The following is a 17,776-nucleotide window of genomic DNA, read 5'->3' as shown; positions in this document are numbered from 1 at the left end:
TGAGAGGACCAATAAGCAAGGATATCCCACTAGCAATAACCACAGCTAGTACCCAGATCTTGGTTTCTAAATACCATCTTCCAATAAAAGGAACCAGGACTCCTTAGAGAAGTGGTTGATTCCAGGGCTGGGGAAGGGAAAATATAAGAACATTTATGATGTCAGAAAGTAAAGCGGTGCTCAAAAAAAGATGGAGCATGTCAAAAAGAAACAGGAACCCACCTGAAGGAGCTCCCAATGATCAAAGCCGAAACAGTTTGAGCAACAAAATAAATAAAATATTGGATTATAATCCATGGAATAGAATAAATATCCATGAGACCATAGTGATATAAATAAACAATTGGCTAAATAAACAGGGAAGAAGAGACAGTTCTACCTTACAGAAGAATTCCAGTTAATAAATGTAGAAGGAATAAGGGGAATAGAAAATCACCATTAGAACAAACACCACAGTAATAATTGTAGGTGAGATCCACTGATGGATGCTAACATTTGTGGGCAAAATTTGAAGATAAATAGAATTTTGCATAGCCTTACATATATTCCTTGACATATTTATTAATTACAAAGAGAAATATAGTAACTTTACAGTAAAGAAGCCTTAACCAAGTGATCAAAGTTGACATTATAAGTAATAAGACATATCAGAGGGTAGCATCATGTATTCCTGATAGGATCCACTGAGAAAGGCACATCATTTCTGTACTATTCTTGCCAGAAAAGGCATAATCTCAATATAATTTTAAGAAATATCAGAAAAACCCAGATTGAGGCACATTCTACAAATAATTGACAAGTACTTTTTTTAAAGTGTCAAGGTCATGAAAGGCTGAGAAATTGTCACAACTGGGAGGAGACTTAGAAGACACAAAAACTAAATGCAGTGTAAGATACTGGATGGCATCCTGGAATAGAAAAAGAACATTAGTGGAAGAGCTGGTGAAATCTGAATCAAGTCTGTTTGTTAGTTAATAGTGTTGTACCATACATATAACTAAACCACTTTGCTGTACACCTGAAACTAACAAAACATTGTTAATCACCTATACACCAATATAAAATACAAAGTTAAAAAAAATAGTGCTGTACCGACAAGTTTCTTAGTTTTAATCATTGTGCTGTGGTTATGCAAGATGTTCTCATTAGGGGAAATCAAGTGGAGGGTAAATAAAGTTGTACTGTTTGCAAATTTTCTGTGCTCTTGAAAGTGTTTCAATACTTATAATTTTTTCAAGGCTCTTCAAAGACCTGCCATTTATGATTTTCCTTTGTATCCTTCTACCGCATGAAAGCTTTTAATCAGGCAATAAAAAAGATTTCCAAAACTCTTTAACATCATTCCTTTCTAATTACCCTAAGTCATGACTCTTCTGTGTCATATATATTGGCCATCCTTTACTCTCCTGTTTATTTATAACCTTCCCCTGAGTATCCTTCACTGTGGAATGGCTTACAGGCAGAATGCAAGAGGGACTTCTGAAACCTCTTAGAAGCCCCCCCACACACACACCTTTCAGCATGTCAATATGTGTACAAGATTTTTCAATATCTTCACTTTTGCCATAATCTTGCCCTGGGATCCTTCTGCAGCAAAAGAAACTATAAGCCAGGCAATAACAACTTTTGAAATCCTCTAAAATCTGTCACAAACACCAATCCTTTAGTGTTTGCTTTTGGGGGGGATATTGTATACTTTTCTAATGGCCCCCTCTTCCATTGCTTTTCGTTGGGTCTCACTGCAGCAAGACAGTGACCAAAAGATGGATTTTAAGCTCTTTAAATTGAAGTATACTACACATGCAATAAAGTGTACCTTTAAGTGTGAAGCTTGGTGAATTTTTACATCTATATACACCCCTATAAAAATCACCCAGATCAAACATTTTCAACCCCAGGAAGTTTCCTTATGCTCCTTCCCATTCAACCACCCCTCAAAGTAATGACTATTGTGATTTTTATCACCTTAGATTCACATGGTCTGTTCTTGAATATCATGTAAATGGAAACAGTTTATTTTCTTTTTAATTTGGTCAAGCAAATTTGAAATTCCTTAAAATTCCAGTCTTGAGACTTAAGAATCTTAAGCAGACCAGCCTCTGACCCCATTCAATTCACTCATTCAGCCAATTATTCCACAAGTATTTACTGATATGCTACTTGATGCCAGGCACTCTTCCAGTCACTGGGGATACAGCTGTGAACAAAACCAACAAAACCCTCCATTCTCACGGAGCTGATATGCCAGTGGGGGGAAACAGACTATAAAAACATAAACAAATAAAATTTCAGGTAGTAATAATTACTATAAAGAAAAAATTAAGCTGAGTAAGAGGATGGGGTAAGAGACTGGTAATTTAGACATATTTGTCAGGAAATGACTTTCTGGAAAGGTGATATTTGAACTGAAGCCTGACAAATCTGAGGGAGTGCTATTACCTGAATGTGTCCCCCCGCCTCCAAATTCATATGTTGAATTCTAGGTGCCAAAAGTGATGCTATTGGAAGGTGGGATCTTTGGAAGGTAATTCGGTCATGAGGGTGGACCCCTCATGAGTGGAATTAGTGCACTTACAAAAGAGATAACACAGAGCTCCATAGCCCTTTCCACCACATGAGGACACAGGAAGTCTGAGACTCGGACAAGGGCTGTCACCTGACCATGCCAGCACCCTGCTCTCAGACTTCCAGCCTCCAGAACTGTAAGTGATATATTTCTGCTGTTTATAAGCCATCAGCTATCAGTGGTGTTTTTGTTATGGCAACCCAAACAGATTAAGACAGGAAGCAAGCCATGTCAGTAGAGAGGGTGGGGAAGAGAAGGTGGAGACAGTAAGTGCAAAGGCCCTGAGGTGAGATAAGCCTGACATTGAGAAACAGCAAGAAGTGAATGTGGAAGAAGCAGAGCAAGGAAGGAGAGAAATGGCAGAGGTGGGATCTAAGAATGTGAGAGAATCTAGATCATGGAAAACTTTGTGGGTTCCGTTGATTGAGGAGGAGGCTAGGGGAAGAGCAGTTGTGGGGTGTAATATCAGGAGCTCTGTTTTGGATTTGTTACGTTTGAATGCAGTCCAGAACTCAGGGGAGAGCTTGGAGTAGAGCTATAAATTTGGGAGTCATCAGTATATAGGCAGTATTTAAAGTTGTAGGGCTGATGTATACATTAGGAATAAGGAAAAAATATCAAATTGTACACTTTAAATATATGCAGTTTATTGTATGTCAATTATATCTCAATATAAGTTCTTAAAAGTAGGAAAAAATAAATTTAATTAAATTTAATTAAAAAAATAAAGTCGTAGGGCTGGAAGAGATCAACTAGGGAACGAATACTACGGAGAAGGAATAGGTTCAAGGACTGAGCTCCAACATTTGGAGGTCAGGGAGATGAGGAGGACACAGATAAGGAGCATCACTGAGGTGGGAGGAGAACTGGGGGCCTAGTTATGTATGAATCCAAGAGAAGAAAGTGAATTAAGTAGAAGGGAACTGTGTTCATTACAAAGGGAAACAAATAACTTCACAATGAAGAATTCTGAAGACCCTCCCCTACTCTTAACCATATGTTCAAAGTTAATATCACCAATAATTGATCAAAGTGACATCTGGTGCCTCCTGACATGATACACTAAGAGGAATGCAACAACACGTGATTTTCCTGTCAAAAATTCACAATCTGAATTTAATCATGAAAAAACATCAGATAGATCCAAATTAAAGGACAGCATACAAAATGAGTGGCTTGTATTCATCAAATTTGTCAATGGCTTGAAAGAAAGAAAAAGGTTGAAGGGGAATCTCCTGATGGTCTAGTGGTGAGGACTCTGCACTTTCACTGCCAAGGGCCAGCAGCACAGCCAAAGAAAAGAAAAATTAAATGTAAAAAAATAAATGTTGAGGAACAGTCCTGGATTCAAGGAAACTGTCATCTGGTCTTCCAAACCAAAAGAAAATTGCTATAACAAACATTATTTGGACATCTAGCAAAATCCAAATATTACCAGAAAATTAAATAATGACACTGTATCAATACTAAATTTTCCTAATTTGATAATATTACTATCATTGTACAGAAATGTCCTTGTTCTTAGGAAATACACACTGAACAATTTAGAGGTAAAAGGGCATCCAGTCTACAATTTATTCTCAAATAATTCACAGAGAAATAGAGAAAAAGAGAAACTTTGATAAAGCCTGGTAAAATGTTAACAATTGGTGAATCAGAGGAAAAGGTACATAAAAGTCCTTTGTATTGTTGCACCTTTTCATTAAGTTTGGAATTATATTTTTTTTAAGTTCACAAAAGATTTCTAAGTAACAACTTCATCACAGAATAAAACAAGAATATTTACAGGAACACAAAAATATCCAACACCCAATTTATAATGACTGTCATCGAATTTATAATGACTGTCATCAAATCAAAAATTGCCAGGCATACATAGGTGAGTAGAAGATTTGTCATTAAACGTTGGCCACATAATGTGCAGGAAACATTCCTGACATTATTCATTCCTTTGTTTAACAAATTTTTGAGTTCTGGGCCAGACACTTAATTATGGCCCAAAGTATTACCTCCATTTCACTCATAAAGAAACTGAGGTACAGAGACATTCCGTAACTCATCCAATGTCACGTAGCTTTTACACGACAGAATCAGGATTTGAATCCGAATCTACTGACTGCAAAACCCATGCCCTATCCATATGTCACACTGAAGGTGAAAGCAAAAGAATGTAATTAGATAACATAAAATAATCTAGCACATAAGATCCTACTTTTTCCCAAACAGAATCTTTCAGAATCAAATTGTACTAGCTACCATTTTAAAATATTTCCTTTTTTATAAATTGACTTTTTACAGATGATATGAGTTAAATTCACATTGACAATCAGTTTGGGGCGCAAATAATTAATTTTGTAAATAGAACATTCTTGAAATTAGTGGTCCCATATTAAGAAAAACTGTACATATTCTATATCTTCATAGGGATTTGGATTATACTGGTGTGTGTGGTCAAAACTCAGCAAATGTTCATGCAAGATTTGTATACACTTTTTTATTAATTTTTATTGGAGTATAGTTGATTTAAAATGTTGTGTTAATTTCAGGTGTACAGCAAAGTTAACCAGTTATACATACACACATATCCAATCTTTTTTAGATTCTTTTTCCCACATAGGCCATTAAAGAGTATTGAGTAGCATTCTCTATGCTATACAGTAGGTCCTTATTAGTTATCTATTCTATGTATATACTTTTTTAATTGAAGTTGCAATGTTTTAGTTTCTGGTGTATAGCAAAGTGATTCAGATTTATGTATTTATATATATGCATATATTCTTCTCACATTCTTTTCCATTATAGGTTATTACAAGATATTGAATATAGTTCCCCATGCTGTACAGTAAGGACCTTGCTGCTTATCTATTTTATATGTAGCAGTTTGTATCTGCCAATCCCAAACAGATTTGTATACTTCATCACGTGTAAATTTTACCTCAAAAAATTGTAAACTAGGAAAAAAACCATCTACACACATCCACGCAACATATGATGCAATCAAAAGAAGGAAAGCCATCCAGGTGGTGACAGGAATGGGATCACCCTGTCACCTACAGGAAAAGTTGCCCTTCCTCTGTCAGGAAAGAAGCAGCCTACGTGTGTGGCTCAGATTCTGGGAGGCAGGCAGGCATGGTGGTGGAGGAAGAGCTCGTTCTCTCCCAATTGCTGTTTTCTCGATGGGATAAGAAATGGGATCATCAGCAGGGTGCGGTGGGAGGAAAGGTTTGCAGGTTTGAGGCGGCAGGAAAAAGTGTAAGAGCTGGGGGTCAAGGAGAGGCCAGCTGGAGATGAAGGTTCAGCTGTCCTTGGTGTGTTTCGATTTCTCCCATTACACCGGCGCTTCCCAGCTGGGTTGGACTTTGCCCCCAGGTGGACATGAAATAAGGTCTCGGGTCACTTTTGATTTTTACAGCTGGGGCTGCTACTGATATCTAAGGGGTAGAGACCAGAGATACTGCTAAATGTCCTACCATTCACGGGACAGCCCCCCCCAAAAAACTTATCCAGCCCCAATGTCAAGAGGGCCGAGGTTGAGGAAACTCACGATACATCCCTCCCTCCCCCCGTGTTCCCTCTGCAGCAGGAGAGCAAGTCACACCACAAGAAGAACTCAAAGCACCTTAAAACTTCCCTTCTCAGGAATCCCCAGTTGCCCAGTAAAGCAGTCCCATCAGGCCCCTCAACTAAGTTCTAGGATCAGGGAAACATCACTTATGGGGTTCAGGTAGATCCAGTACTGCTCCTCTCCCCCAGAAGTAGGGATAGATGCCAAGGGAAACTAAAGATACACAATCCCATAATCAAGCCCTTACCCCTCTTTCAGGACCTGCCCTAACCTGCCTTTCTGGGACTTATATAACAGCCTTTGCCTGGGACCTGGGGTGTCAGGTTCCCCAGAACCTCTAAGAACTTCCTCCCCTGCCCCCATGGGAACAACAAACACCATGGTGTCCAGCAACGGACCTGGGGGGTACTCACACCTGCACCTGGCCTCCCAGATACTTGACCTTTGGAACTCTCTCCCCAGTCCTAACATCCAGGAACCAGAGTCCTAGACCAGCTCCAGGTCTTTGCAATCTGCCCTTCTGACTTAGCTAGGAGTTGAGTAACTATAACCGGTTTCTGGGGCAGAAGCCAAGCGCTGACAGGGCTGATGGCGGCTTAGGAGGGCGGTGGAGGTGGAGGTGGGCTGTAGCGGGGGTACAATTCACATCTGAGGTCCTTTCTCCTGAGGCTTTTGCCTTTCCTGCCCCTCTTCCAAATCCTCCTTCAACCTCAGCCTGGCTTCAGTCCTGTCCACTGCAGTCCAACTCTTGAAGGTGTGAGAGACAGAAAGAGAAAGAGACAGAGAGACACCCAGACAGTCAGGAGGAGATGGTGACTGAGAAAGATTACAGTGAGAAAGAAGCAGAGAGAAAGAGAAAGGGCACGAAGAGAATTAGAGACAGAATAGAGGGTGAAAGACAGAGACCCAGAGACCTAGAAGGACAGAGACCAAAAGAGACAGAGACATGAAAAGAGACAAAAAGATTCAGAGGCAAAAGCAAAGAGAGACACATACAGAATTTCAGAGACAAACTGCAAGAGGCAGAGAAGGGTAAGAAGAATTATGAAAATGGGCCCCCAGAGAACAAGAAAACATCTGCCCAGGACAGAGACCCTGCCCCTTCATTTTGCCAGAGCCCCACAACCCTAAACCAGACCCATAACCAGATCCAGAGGCCCAAATGGCAAAAAATGGAGACTTCACCCCAATCCTCTGGCCACAGTGAGAAGAGCCAAGGTGAGCCTACAAGCAGGAAGAGGTGGGTTTCCCAAGGCACCCACTCAAAGCATCATTGCAGCTGGCTGTGAGCCCTGGCCCCAGGCAAGCAAGGCAGGAAGATGGGAGGGATTAAAAGTCACTGGGAGAACTAGGAAAAACAGGGGCAAGGAGGAGGGGACAGAGGTGATTTAAGAGCTGCCCCTGCCACCCAGACACATTCAGAGCTCCTGGGCACACATCTGGAGTCGCCACTGCCAGTCCAACCAGTCCCTGCAGAACACATCTCAGCTGTCCCAGCAGCTCAGCTGGTAAAGGGCGGTTCACAGAGGAGGGGTGGCTCTCAAGAGAGGAGGTCACTGGTTCCATCTCCCTGTCTCCGATACTGGCTGGGGTCCCCCTTGTCATCTCCTCTGAGGGCTCTCAGGGTCTCCGGGTCTATCTCTCGGGGGCTTTCTCTGGAACTCTGTTCTTTTACTTATCAAAGTCTTGCAGAGCTCTGAGCCAGGGCTGGACGCTGGGCACTCTGTGCTGACGCTTTATCCTGCTGGTGGCATCTCTGGAATACGACCCCTGGGTTCAGGATGCCTTTCTGTCTGCTTCTGCTCCTGCCCTCCCTCTGTCTAAGTCTGTCTTGGTCTCTGTCTCTGCGTGTCTTTGTCTAATGTTCCGTGTCTGTCTGTCTGTCTCTCTCCCTCCATGTCTCTCAATCTCTGTGTATCTCTCTTTTCTGTCTCTGTCACTCTCCTGTCCATCAGCCTCTGGGTTTGGCTCTGCTTCTTCCTCTCTCCGTCTGTCTCTCACCCTCTTCCTGTCTGTCTTTCAGTGCCCATCTCTATGTAAGTATATATCTCTATCTTTCCATCTCTCTCTTCTGTTTCTCTAGCTCTGTGTTCTCTAGTTCTATATCCTTCTTTCTCTAGTCTCGCTCTGTCAGCCTCTCTTTATGTGATTTTCTCTGTCTGGATGTTTTTGTGTCTCGATTGGTCTGTCTCTGTCCCTGTGTGTCTCTATCTCTTTCTCTTTCTTCTTTTTTTTTATTTTATTTTATTTATTTTTGGCTGCATTGGGTCTTCATTGCTGTGCAAAGGCTTTCTCTAGTTGCGGTGAGCAGGGACTACTCTTTGTTGCAGTGCACAGTCTTCTCATTGTGGTGGCTTCTCTTGCTGCGGAGCATGGGCTCTAGGTGAGTGGGCTTCAGTAGTTGCAGCATGTGGGCTTAGTAGTTGTGGCTCACAGACTCTAGAGCACAGGCTCAGTAGTTGTGGAGCACAGGCTTAGTTGCTCCACTTCATGTGGGATCCTCTCAGACCAGGGATGGAACCTGTGTCCCCACCATTGTCAGGTGGATTCCTAACCACTGCACCACCTGGGAAGTCCCTCTCTCTCTCATTATTACTACATCTGTGTGAGAGTCAGTCTCGTGAAAGATGACAGATGATAAATGATTAGATAGATAGATAGATAGATAGATAGATAGATAGATAGATAGATAGATAGATAGATAGATGATAGGCTGACATCCATAGATACTTGGATATCTCACTCTGTTTTTCTGTCTCCTCATTATCTCCTAGTGTACCTCTCTGTCTCTCTTAGTCGTTGTCTCTCTGTCTCTCTCTCTGTCCCTCTGTCTCTATTTCTGTCTCTCTGTCTCTCTCTCTGTCCCTCTGTCTCTATTTCTGTCTCTCTGTATTTTGACTATCTCATGTCCTTTTTCTCTCTCTCCCTCCCTCCCCGTCCCCTTCCTTCTCTCCCCCTTCCCCTGGCCTTTCCCTCTCTCTGCCTCTTTCTGCTTCCTTTCTTCTCTCCATCTGTCCCTATTTCCAGGGTCTGGGGAAGGCAAGTTCCAGAAGGAGATGAGCAGTGAAGGGATCCCACTGGCTCCCTAGCGCTGCCTTCTCCCACTCTGCCTGCCCCCCGCCCCACCCAGGTAACCACAGCTGCCTTCACCATGGACAGCACAAGCACAGCCATCTTGCTGCTGCTCCTGGCTCTTGTCTGTCTGTTCCTGACCATCGGCTCAAGGGGCAAGGGCCGGCTGCCCCCAGGCCCCAGACCCCTCCCACTCCTGGGAAACTTGCTACAGCTTCGCTCCCAAGACATGCTGACCTCCCTCACCAAGGTCAAAGGCCTAGGCTTGGGTGAGGGGGAGGGGGGAGGGGGAGGAGTCCCATGGCCCCAGACTGCTCTGTGACCTCTGTCTTCCTACCCTCAGCTGAGCAAGGAGTTCGGCTCAGTGTACACAGTGTACCTGGGGCCCAGGCGGGTGGTGGTCCTCAGCGGGTACCAAGCCGTGAAGGAGGCTCTTGTGGACCAGGGGGAGGTGTTTAGTGGCCGCGGCAACTACCCTGTCTTTTTCAACTTCACTAAGGGCAATGGTAAGCCTGCTCCCCATCTCCTCTACCCCCAACCCACTCCACACTGAGGGAGGGGATAAGGGTAGAAGAACGTTCTCCCAGTTTGGGTGACACTCAAGGCCTCTGATCTCACCAATGACACCAGATGGGATGGAGATAGGTAGTGCTAGTCTAAGGTGAAGTCTGTCCCACCTTTAGCTCCCGGTCCAGTGGGAGACACAGGCCCATCACCAGACTGTGACTACTCAGCGTGGTCAAGGTTGGGATGAGGGAAGCCCAGGGATCCGGGGGAGCCCAGAGGAAGCAGCCGAGCCAGCCAGGGAGGAAGGGTCAGCAAAGGCTTCCTGGAGGAAGGGACCTCCAAGCTATGATCTGAAAGATAAAGGTGACTGCTCAGGAGCAGACAGAGTTCTGGAAGAAGAACCAGCCTGCACAAAGACCCCGAGTCCAGGGAGAGAAGAGAACAGGGTCTGTCTCACTGCTGGATGAGTTCCCAGTGTCTCAGGGTTCATTTTTCTTGCTTTTTTCCCCTTATTTGTGCACTCATTAACCAATAAGCAATCACCAGCCCCTCTTGTGTGATAAACCCTGCACTGGACAATGCTAGGGACACAGTGATGACCAAGACAGGCCCCCACCCTGCCTTCGCAGTTTAGGAAAAGGGAGAGCCCATCGCCAGACAGTGACAGCCCAGAGTGATCAGGTTTATGATGGTGAAAACAGAGGCAGGGTAATCAGGGACCGTGGTGAGAAAAGCCCTATGGGAGCTCAGAGGAGGTACCTGACCCAGCCCAGACGGTCAGGAAGGGCTTACTGGAAGGGCTGGGGGAAGATTCCAAACTCACAGTCTCCCTCTCTTATCTAACATTGGGAAAGGGAACTCGGATGGCAGTGGTCTCGGGGAAAAGTCATTGGCTGAGCTCCTCCTCTTCTCCCCAGGCATTGCCTTCTCCAATGGGGACAAGTGGAAGGTCCTGAGGAGGTTCTCTATCCAGATCCTGCGGAACTTCGGGATGGGGAAGAGGAGCATTGAGGAGCGGATCCTGGAAGAAGGCAACTTCCTGCTGGAGGAGCTTCGGAAAACTGAAGGTCAGGGTCCCTGTGTGCAGCCCATACTCCTCTTTCACCTCCGTCTTACTCAGCAGTCAGGGCTACGCGATACCACAGCGTGGGGATGAACTCAAAACTCCTGGAGGCTTCTCATTTAGCCCATGATAAGAGAGCGCCCCCTGGAGGTGGATCAGTTTGTAGCGTTGTGTTTCCCTGAGGTAGGGTGGCAGGATATGTCATGGTCCCTCTGTTGTGCTGTCTCTGTGTGGGATTTTGAGCACTGCTTGTGCAGTTGTGGTGGGTGATACGATGGTGCTGCTCTTGAGAACTCACCAGGTGCAGGGGACCTGTACTAAGCACATTTTCATGTATAAGCCCCTTAAGCCTCGGAACAATCCATTTTGCAGATGAGAAAACCAAGGCACAGAGAGATTAAGCAATGAGCTTGAAGTAATAAAGCTAGTAAGTAGAAGAGCCAAGATTTAAACCGATGTCTTAGACACCAAAGTTCTCACGCAAAACATTAATGCCCGTTTATTGAGCACTTACTGGATTCCAGGCACTGTGGTAAATTCTTTGCATGTGTTAACAAGCCGCACCCTCCCAGGAAACCTAGAACTTACTACAGGTGATGAAGGAAGCGGCAGAGCTGGGATATAAACCCAGATCAAAGTTGTCAATCATGAAAAAAGCTAATAACCAACACAAATAGATGGTGCCTACCATATGCCAGCACTGTTCCAAGAACTTTATATTACCTCCTTGAAAAATCACCCAAAGCTAAGAAGTAAGTACTATAAGCCCCATTTTACAGGAGAAAAAATTGAGGCAGAGAAAGGTAAACATCCCTCTACCTTGATCTCCAAATCTTGCTGGCTGTGAGGGAAAAAAACGTGGTGATACCACAGGGATTAAATGATGTGATGTAAGTAAAAGCATAATAACTGCCTGTATTCTTTTTCTGTTGCTGCTGCAACAAACTGCCACAAATTTAGTGACTTAAAACAACACAAATTTATTTTCATACAGTTCCGGAGGTCCAAAGTCTAAACTGGATCAGCAGGGCTAGTTCCTTCTGCAGGCTCTAGGGGACAATCCTCACCTTTTCTAGCCTCTAGAGGCTGTCCTCAGCTCGTGGTCCCTTCCTGCATCTTCAAAGCCAGCAATATAGCATCTTCCAATCTCTCTCCCCCTCTTTCTCCCCCTCCTTCCATCATCACATCACCTTTTCTACTCAGACCCCTTCTGCCTCCTTCTTGTAAGGACTCTTGTGATTACATTAGGCCCACCCAGATAATTCAGAATAATCTCCCATCCCAAGAGCCTTAACTGGGACTTCCCTGGTGGCCCAGTGGTTAAGGCTCCGTGCTCCCACTGCAGTGTGATCCCTGGTCAGGGAACTAAGATCCTGCATGCCGAGCTGATGGGCAAAACAAAACAAAACAAAACAAAACCAACCCAGATCCTTAACTTAATCACATATGCAGAGGTTCTTAGCAATTGGGACATGGACACCTTGGGGTGGGGGGTCATTATTCAGCCTATCACACCCTGGTTTGGCTCATGATGGGTCAGGCCCTTAGCTAAGCACTTCCCAGCCACACCCTCACTGACTCCTTATAACAGCCCCATGTGAAGAAGGCTATCATCAAGCCCATGTTACAGATGAGAAAACTGAGGCTCAGAGAAAGGAAGTTGGTTCACTTAGGCCACACTTAGACTAAGAGGTCAAGCCAAGATCCAAACTATATCTATCTAATTCCAGATTCAGTTTTCTGGGCCCTGCTACTGTGTAATGGCTAGTGTGGGAATGCGTTGTTTTGGTATTGTTTTCTGTGATCTGTTGAGTCGTCAGATCATTGGGTGTTAGCTATTGTATTGCTGTGTGTCATTGTTGAGTGAGATTGCAGTGTTGTCAGGCACTGTGTGTAATATCGTATTGTGTTGTATGTCGTGTGTATGTCGTGTATGCTGTGTGTTGTGTCGCCAAGAACATCCTGTACCGCTGTTTGGTATTGTTGTGGATGTGCTGCAGGATGATGTGGGTTCTGTGCTGCCTGTTGTGTTGCAGATACTTTGGGGGTGTTGTTATGCTGCATGTTAGGTGGCCAGGAGCGTGTGTTCTGTGCTGGTAGTGCTATTACAGCCTGGGGTCTGGTGTATTGCACATGTGTCACCCAAGCCACGCCCCCTGACCCATTCACCCCTCACCCTCAGGCGAGCCCTTCGACCCCACGTTTGTGCTGAGCCGCTCAGTGTCCAACGTTATCTGCTCTGTGATCTTCGGCAGCCGCTTCGACTACGACGACGAGCGGCTGCTCACCATTATCCACCACATCAATGACAACTTCCAAATCATGAGCAGCCCCTGGGGAGAGGTCAGGAGGCCTAGTTCCACCGGCGGCAGGGTTGGGGGTCCAGCCTGTGCAGGGCTCTAGGGGAAACAGTGGGCAGGAAAGGCGATTGGCCCTGCCAGTCTGACCCCGCCCCCGAAGTACACAGCCCATTCCACTGGGGCTCCACCTACACATAGCCCCGCCCCATCCTAAACGCTCACGCACACGCACACACCCAGCCTGCTCTTCCATATGCCTCCAACTCTGCTCCATCCCCAGTTGTACAATATCTTTCCGAGCCTCCTGGACTGGGTGCCCGGGCCGCACCGACGCCTTTTCGAGAACTACGGACGCATGAAGGACCTCATCGCCAGCAGCATCCGTGACCACCAGGCCTCCCTTGACCCAGACTCTCCCAGGGACTTCATTGACTGCTTCCTTACCAAGATGGCACAGGTGAGCCCTGCCCGGAAGTCCCATCTCTGGTCTGACTTGCTATCCCACCTCAAACCAACAAGGATCCCAAGTTGAGCGCGTTTCGGTCTGATCGCCCCACATCCGGGAAGTGAAGCTGGAACACCTGGCTCTGCTGGGGCCACTCGGGGCCTCCTCCAATAACAGCTCGTTAACAGAAATCGTTAAGGATTGTGGGCCCCGCGGCTGAGATTTTCCCTACCCTGCCCTTACGCGCTCCCCATCTCCCCCAAGAAAAGAAAGTTAAACAGAGGAGGGACCGAACTGACACCCAGGAGCAGCTGTGCAGGTCTGTGGGGAGCGGTTCGCACAGTCTCCGAGCCCTCAGGATCTCCTGGCCTTGGCCGACATTCCCCACCCCTTACTCCCCGCAGGAGAGTCAGGACCCGCTGAGCCACTTCCACATGGATACTCTGCTGATGACCACACATAATCTGCTCTTTGGCGGCACCGAGACCGTGGGTACCACGCTGCGCCACGCCTTCCTCGCGCTCCTGAAGTATCCAAAAGTACAAGGTGCGAGGGCCTCGAGCCACGGGAGGAGACCCGCCCACACGGTGCCGTAGAACACACCCGCCCCTCCCGCCTCTAAGCCCCGCCCACAATGAGCTCCGGTCCAGCGTGCCCGGAGTGAGAGCCGCCAGCTCGCGCCTGCGTCCCAGAGCCAAACCCGCAAACGCACCGGAGGCCGACCCCACGCGCGTGGCTCCCGCTGTCCGCACAGCCTGCCGGGTCTGCCGCGACCCAGACCCCACCCGCATGATCTTGATTTGCGGCCAAATTCTGACCCTGCCCACACAATTCGCACAGCTAGCCCAGAGCCCGGCCCCAGAGCCTCAGCCTCTGGGACTCCCTCGGAACCCATCCCCTCCCACAAGGTCTGAACCGTCCGTACCGCACAGCCTGCGACCCCGCCTCCCCAAACCCTGCCTCTGGGTCTTTCGCGGAACCTTGGCCTCCAGCACTCTGTGTGGAGACCAACTGGGTCTTTGCCGCCTGCTCCACCCCCGATTTCTCGGCTCTCAAGTACACCCCACTCACTCCATCCATCCACCTGCGGCCCTGGTCGTCGAAGCCCCGCCGGCAATCCCATCAGGGACTTAGATTCCCAGCAGCCCGGAAGCCGCTCCGCACAACCCCGCCCCTAGGAGTCCTGACACGAACTTAAGTCCTCACCTACGTCTCTGAACCCAACCCCTCCCTCCGAAGCTCCAGCTAACCTTCCACCCCTCCACATGCACCCCTGCAGCGCCCACCGCACCCCTCCCAACTGGAAACCATTGAGTGGTCCCCTTCCACACGCACGCACACACCTCTTCTCGGCACAGTCGAGTCCGCTGATACCCTCAACAATGCTCCCCGCTCCACCTCCAGCCCGCGTACAGGAAGAGATCGACCGCGTGGTGGGACGCGCGCGGCTTCCGACGCTGGACGACCGAGCGGCCATGCCTTACACAGATGCGGTGATCCACGAGGTGCAGCGCTTCGCAAACGTCATCCCATTGAACTTGCCGCACCGCGTCACTCAGGACACGACCTTTCAAGGCTTTCTGATACCCAAGGTGTGCTAGACACCGGGCAAAAGACACCTGAAACCTTAGAAAGAGGCAGCCCAGGCTCTTGCAACGGGAATCCACGGCTCTAGCAAGGAAGATCCCAGGCCCTAGCAATCAGCGCCCGAGACCTTAGCAACTGGCATCCCAAGCCCTAGCAACAGACATCTGAGGCCCTTAATTCCAGAGCCACAGCCCCTTCCCAAGACTTCATCCCACACCATAGTGGACTAAACCCTGTCCTGAACCCCAGACCCCTTCCCTATGACAGGTCCGTTTCCTAGGACCCCTCTCTGAAATACCCAAGGTCTGAGACTTCATCCTGGGGACCTAACCCCAGACTTCATCCTGGGGACCTAAACTCTGTTCTCAGAGACCTCACTCCCTCCCCAGGAACCCCAAATATGTTCCTACAAGGGGGGTATCCCACATCCCTGCCTCAGATTCCAACAAAACCACTTCCAGCACCCATCACTGGGAACCCTAGACACCCACACACATTTCCTGGACCCCTGATGGTGTCCTATGTTCCACCACCCCTTATCATGCCCCCAGGACTCCCAGCTCTGTAGAGTGGAAATCCTAGTCTGGGAAGCTCCCAGCCCTTCTAACACCACTGATTCCGCTTCCTCACCTACATAGGACACAGATATCATCACCCTCCTTAATACAGTCCACTACGACCCCAGCCAATTTCTGACGCCCCAGGAATTCAACCCCGAGCATTTTCTGGATGCCAATCAGTCCTTCAAGAAGAGCCCTGCCTTCATGCCTTTCTCAGCCGGTGAGAGTGGTGGGAGCAAGAGTCTGTCTTTCTGGCCCAGTATTCCACCTACATTCCCCAGGTCTAATTCCATTCCCCAAACCCTCTCACTTCTTCATCCCACCCCATCCTCAGCTTTGGATGTGCAAAGCCATTCCTTCTCCTTCCCAACTCTGCTCCTACAAGCCGATAGGAATCAGATAGGATTTCACACAACTGAAATCCTGGTGGAGGGAGACAGGATAATAATTTAACTTGGACGTGGTCACTGTCAGTCTATCCACTGGGTGGTGCAGTTGAAGTGGTTCTAGTTTTTCTTGGCTTTGGTCTTTACCCTGCTGAAAAACAAATCTTTCCTGTTTAACTCAATATTAGAAAAAGGGGTGGAGTGAATTTATACTTGGTGACTTACCATATTGCCTACTGCGTGCCAGGTGCTATCTCTGAGAACTTTAAGAGTGGTGGCTAAGAGCTGGCCTTTGCTGCCAGACCCCAGCTTTGTCATCTTCTGGTTGTGTGGCCTTGGATATGTTCCTTCACCTCTCTGTGCCTCGGCTTTTTTTTTTTTTTAATATTCATTTATTTGGCTGGGCCAGGTCTTAGTTGTGGCATGTGGATTCTTAGTTGCTGCATATGGGATCCTGTTCCCCGATGAGGGATCGAATCCAGGTCCCCTGCATTGGGAGCATGGAATCTTAGCTACTGGACCACCAGGGAAGTCCCTGTGCCTCCGTTTTTACATCTATAAAATGAAGATCATTAAAAAGGCCCACATCTTGGAGTTATTAAGAGGATTAAATTAATTAATAGCAGTCCAGTGCTTACAGCAGGGCGGGCACATACTAAAACTGGCATACCACTATATTCTCACTGCTTTACCCGCATTTACCTTTCACAACCACCTAATGACACACTATTATCCTCCCCATTTCAGATACCTACCCAGAAACGGTAGCTTGCCCGGGATCAAAAAACTAGTAGTGGCAGAGTCCGGATTCAAACAAGTGCAAGGTTGCACTTGTAGCAGGTCCACGATTTACTTAGACTGTCTTTCCCAGACCTTTAGACGAATAGGTCTGTGAGTCCCCAGCCATTTTCTCATATTTTCCTCTGAAAGTGGAGGGGGCCCCCTCACTCCATCTTGTCTCATCTCTCCTGCCCACCCTTTCTCCCTGCAGGACGCCGGGTGTGCCTGGGCGAGTCGCTGGCGCGCATGGAGCTCTTCCTCTACCTCACCGCCATCCTGCAGAGCTTCTCGCTGCAGCCGCTGGTGGCGCGCGAGGACATCGACCTGACCCCGCTCAGCTCCGGTCTCGGCAATTTGCCGCGGCCTTTCCAGCTGCGCCTGCGCAAGCGCTGACGCCTCATTCTTTCCGGATTCGCCTGTGAGCGATGAGGCCCGTCTGGAGGGATTGGTCTGTCCGCCTTCTCGTTCCTCTGCGCCCCATCCCTCTCGCTGTGGCACTAGCTTCCCTTCACCTTGTGCCTGCCACATGCCCATCTCCCATCGCCCCTGTCTTTACGTTCTGTGCCCCCAGATGCAGAGAAAGTCATGGGGAAGGGGAAGCTCATGCCTTGTTTTAGCCACAAAATTCATTCTATTGTGCACACCCTTTGGGGGGGGCTTTCTGTATCAATTCCCTAATAAATCTTTATAGCAGATTCAAACATGCCTTGGCTGAATTAAAGGGAGGTGGACGGTCCTCTAGGATGGGGAGAAGGAAGGTCTGGCTGAAGAGAAGGGAGACACCTGGCTGTGATGAGTTCAGCCCTTACCCTTAGGGCGGTTAAAAATTGGGAGAAATGGTTTTCTGGAGACAAGCTGCAAGGTAAAGGCTGTGAGGGCCTGAGTGAAGACAGGTAGAGAAGCCAAGGCCAAGAAAAAGACAGCAGCCCAGAGAGATATGGAACA

The 17,776-nt window shown here is 47.5% G+C and overlaps 1 protein-coding gene across 3 annotated transcripts; it reads left to right on the top strand.

Moving 5' to 3' along the window:
- Positions 1–7,500: 7,500 nt before the first annotated feature.
- On the top strand, positions 7,501–17,526 carry LOC130838731 (cytochrome P450 2F5). 3 transcript variants are annotated; one of them, XM_057712216.1, is made up of 10 exons: positions 7,501–7,639; positions 9,262–9,453; positions 9,547–9,709; positions 10,628–10,777; positions 12,956–13,116; positions 13,354–13,530; positions 13,923–14,064; positions 14,923–15,110; positions 15,744–15,885; positions 17,043–17,526. In XM_057712216.1, the coding sequence occupies exons 2-10, from the start codon at positions 9,283–9,285 to the stop codon at positions 17,222–17,224; spliced, it is 1,476 nt and encodes a 491-aa protein (XP_057568199.1). In that variant the 5' UTR covers positions 7,501–7,639; positions 9,262–9,282; the 3' UTR covers positions 17,225–17,526. The 3 variants fall into 3 exon arrangements, with proteins under 3 accessions (XP_057568199.1, XP_057568201.1, XP_057568200.1); XM_057712218.1 differs by lacking the exon at positions 9,262–9,453; XM_057712217.1 differs by lacking the exon at positions 15,744–15,885.
- Positions 17,527–17,776: the final 250 nt, after the last annotated feature.

This window comes from Hippopotamus amphibius, chromosome 16 (genome assembly GCF_030028045.1).
Source record: "Hippopotamus amphibius kiboko isolate mHipAmp2 chromosome 16, mHipAmp2.hap2, whole genome shotgun sequence".
In the NCBI taxonomy this organism is placed as follows: Eukaryota; Metazoa; Chordata; class Mammalia; order Artiodactyla; family Hippopotamidae; genus Hippopotamus; species Hippopotamus amphibius.
The sequence above is the reverse complement of the archived record's forward strand: the minus strand, read 5'-3'. Positions and strand labels throughout refer to the sequence as shown.

Coding starts and splice junctions, on each gene's coding strand:
- LOC130838731 (XM_057712216.1), top strand. CDS start 9,283: ATGGACAGCACAAGCACAGCCATCTTGCTGCTGCTCCTGGCTCTTGTC. Junction 14,065..14,922: donor GAAGTATCCAAAAGTACAAG/GTGCGAGGGCCT, acceptor CTCCACCTCCAG/CCCGCGTACAGGAAGAGATC. Junction 15,886..17,042: donor CTTCATGCCTTTCTCAGCCG/GTGAGAGTGGTG, acceptor TTCTCCCTGCAG/GACGCCGGGTGTGCCTGGGC.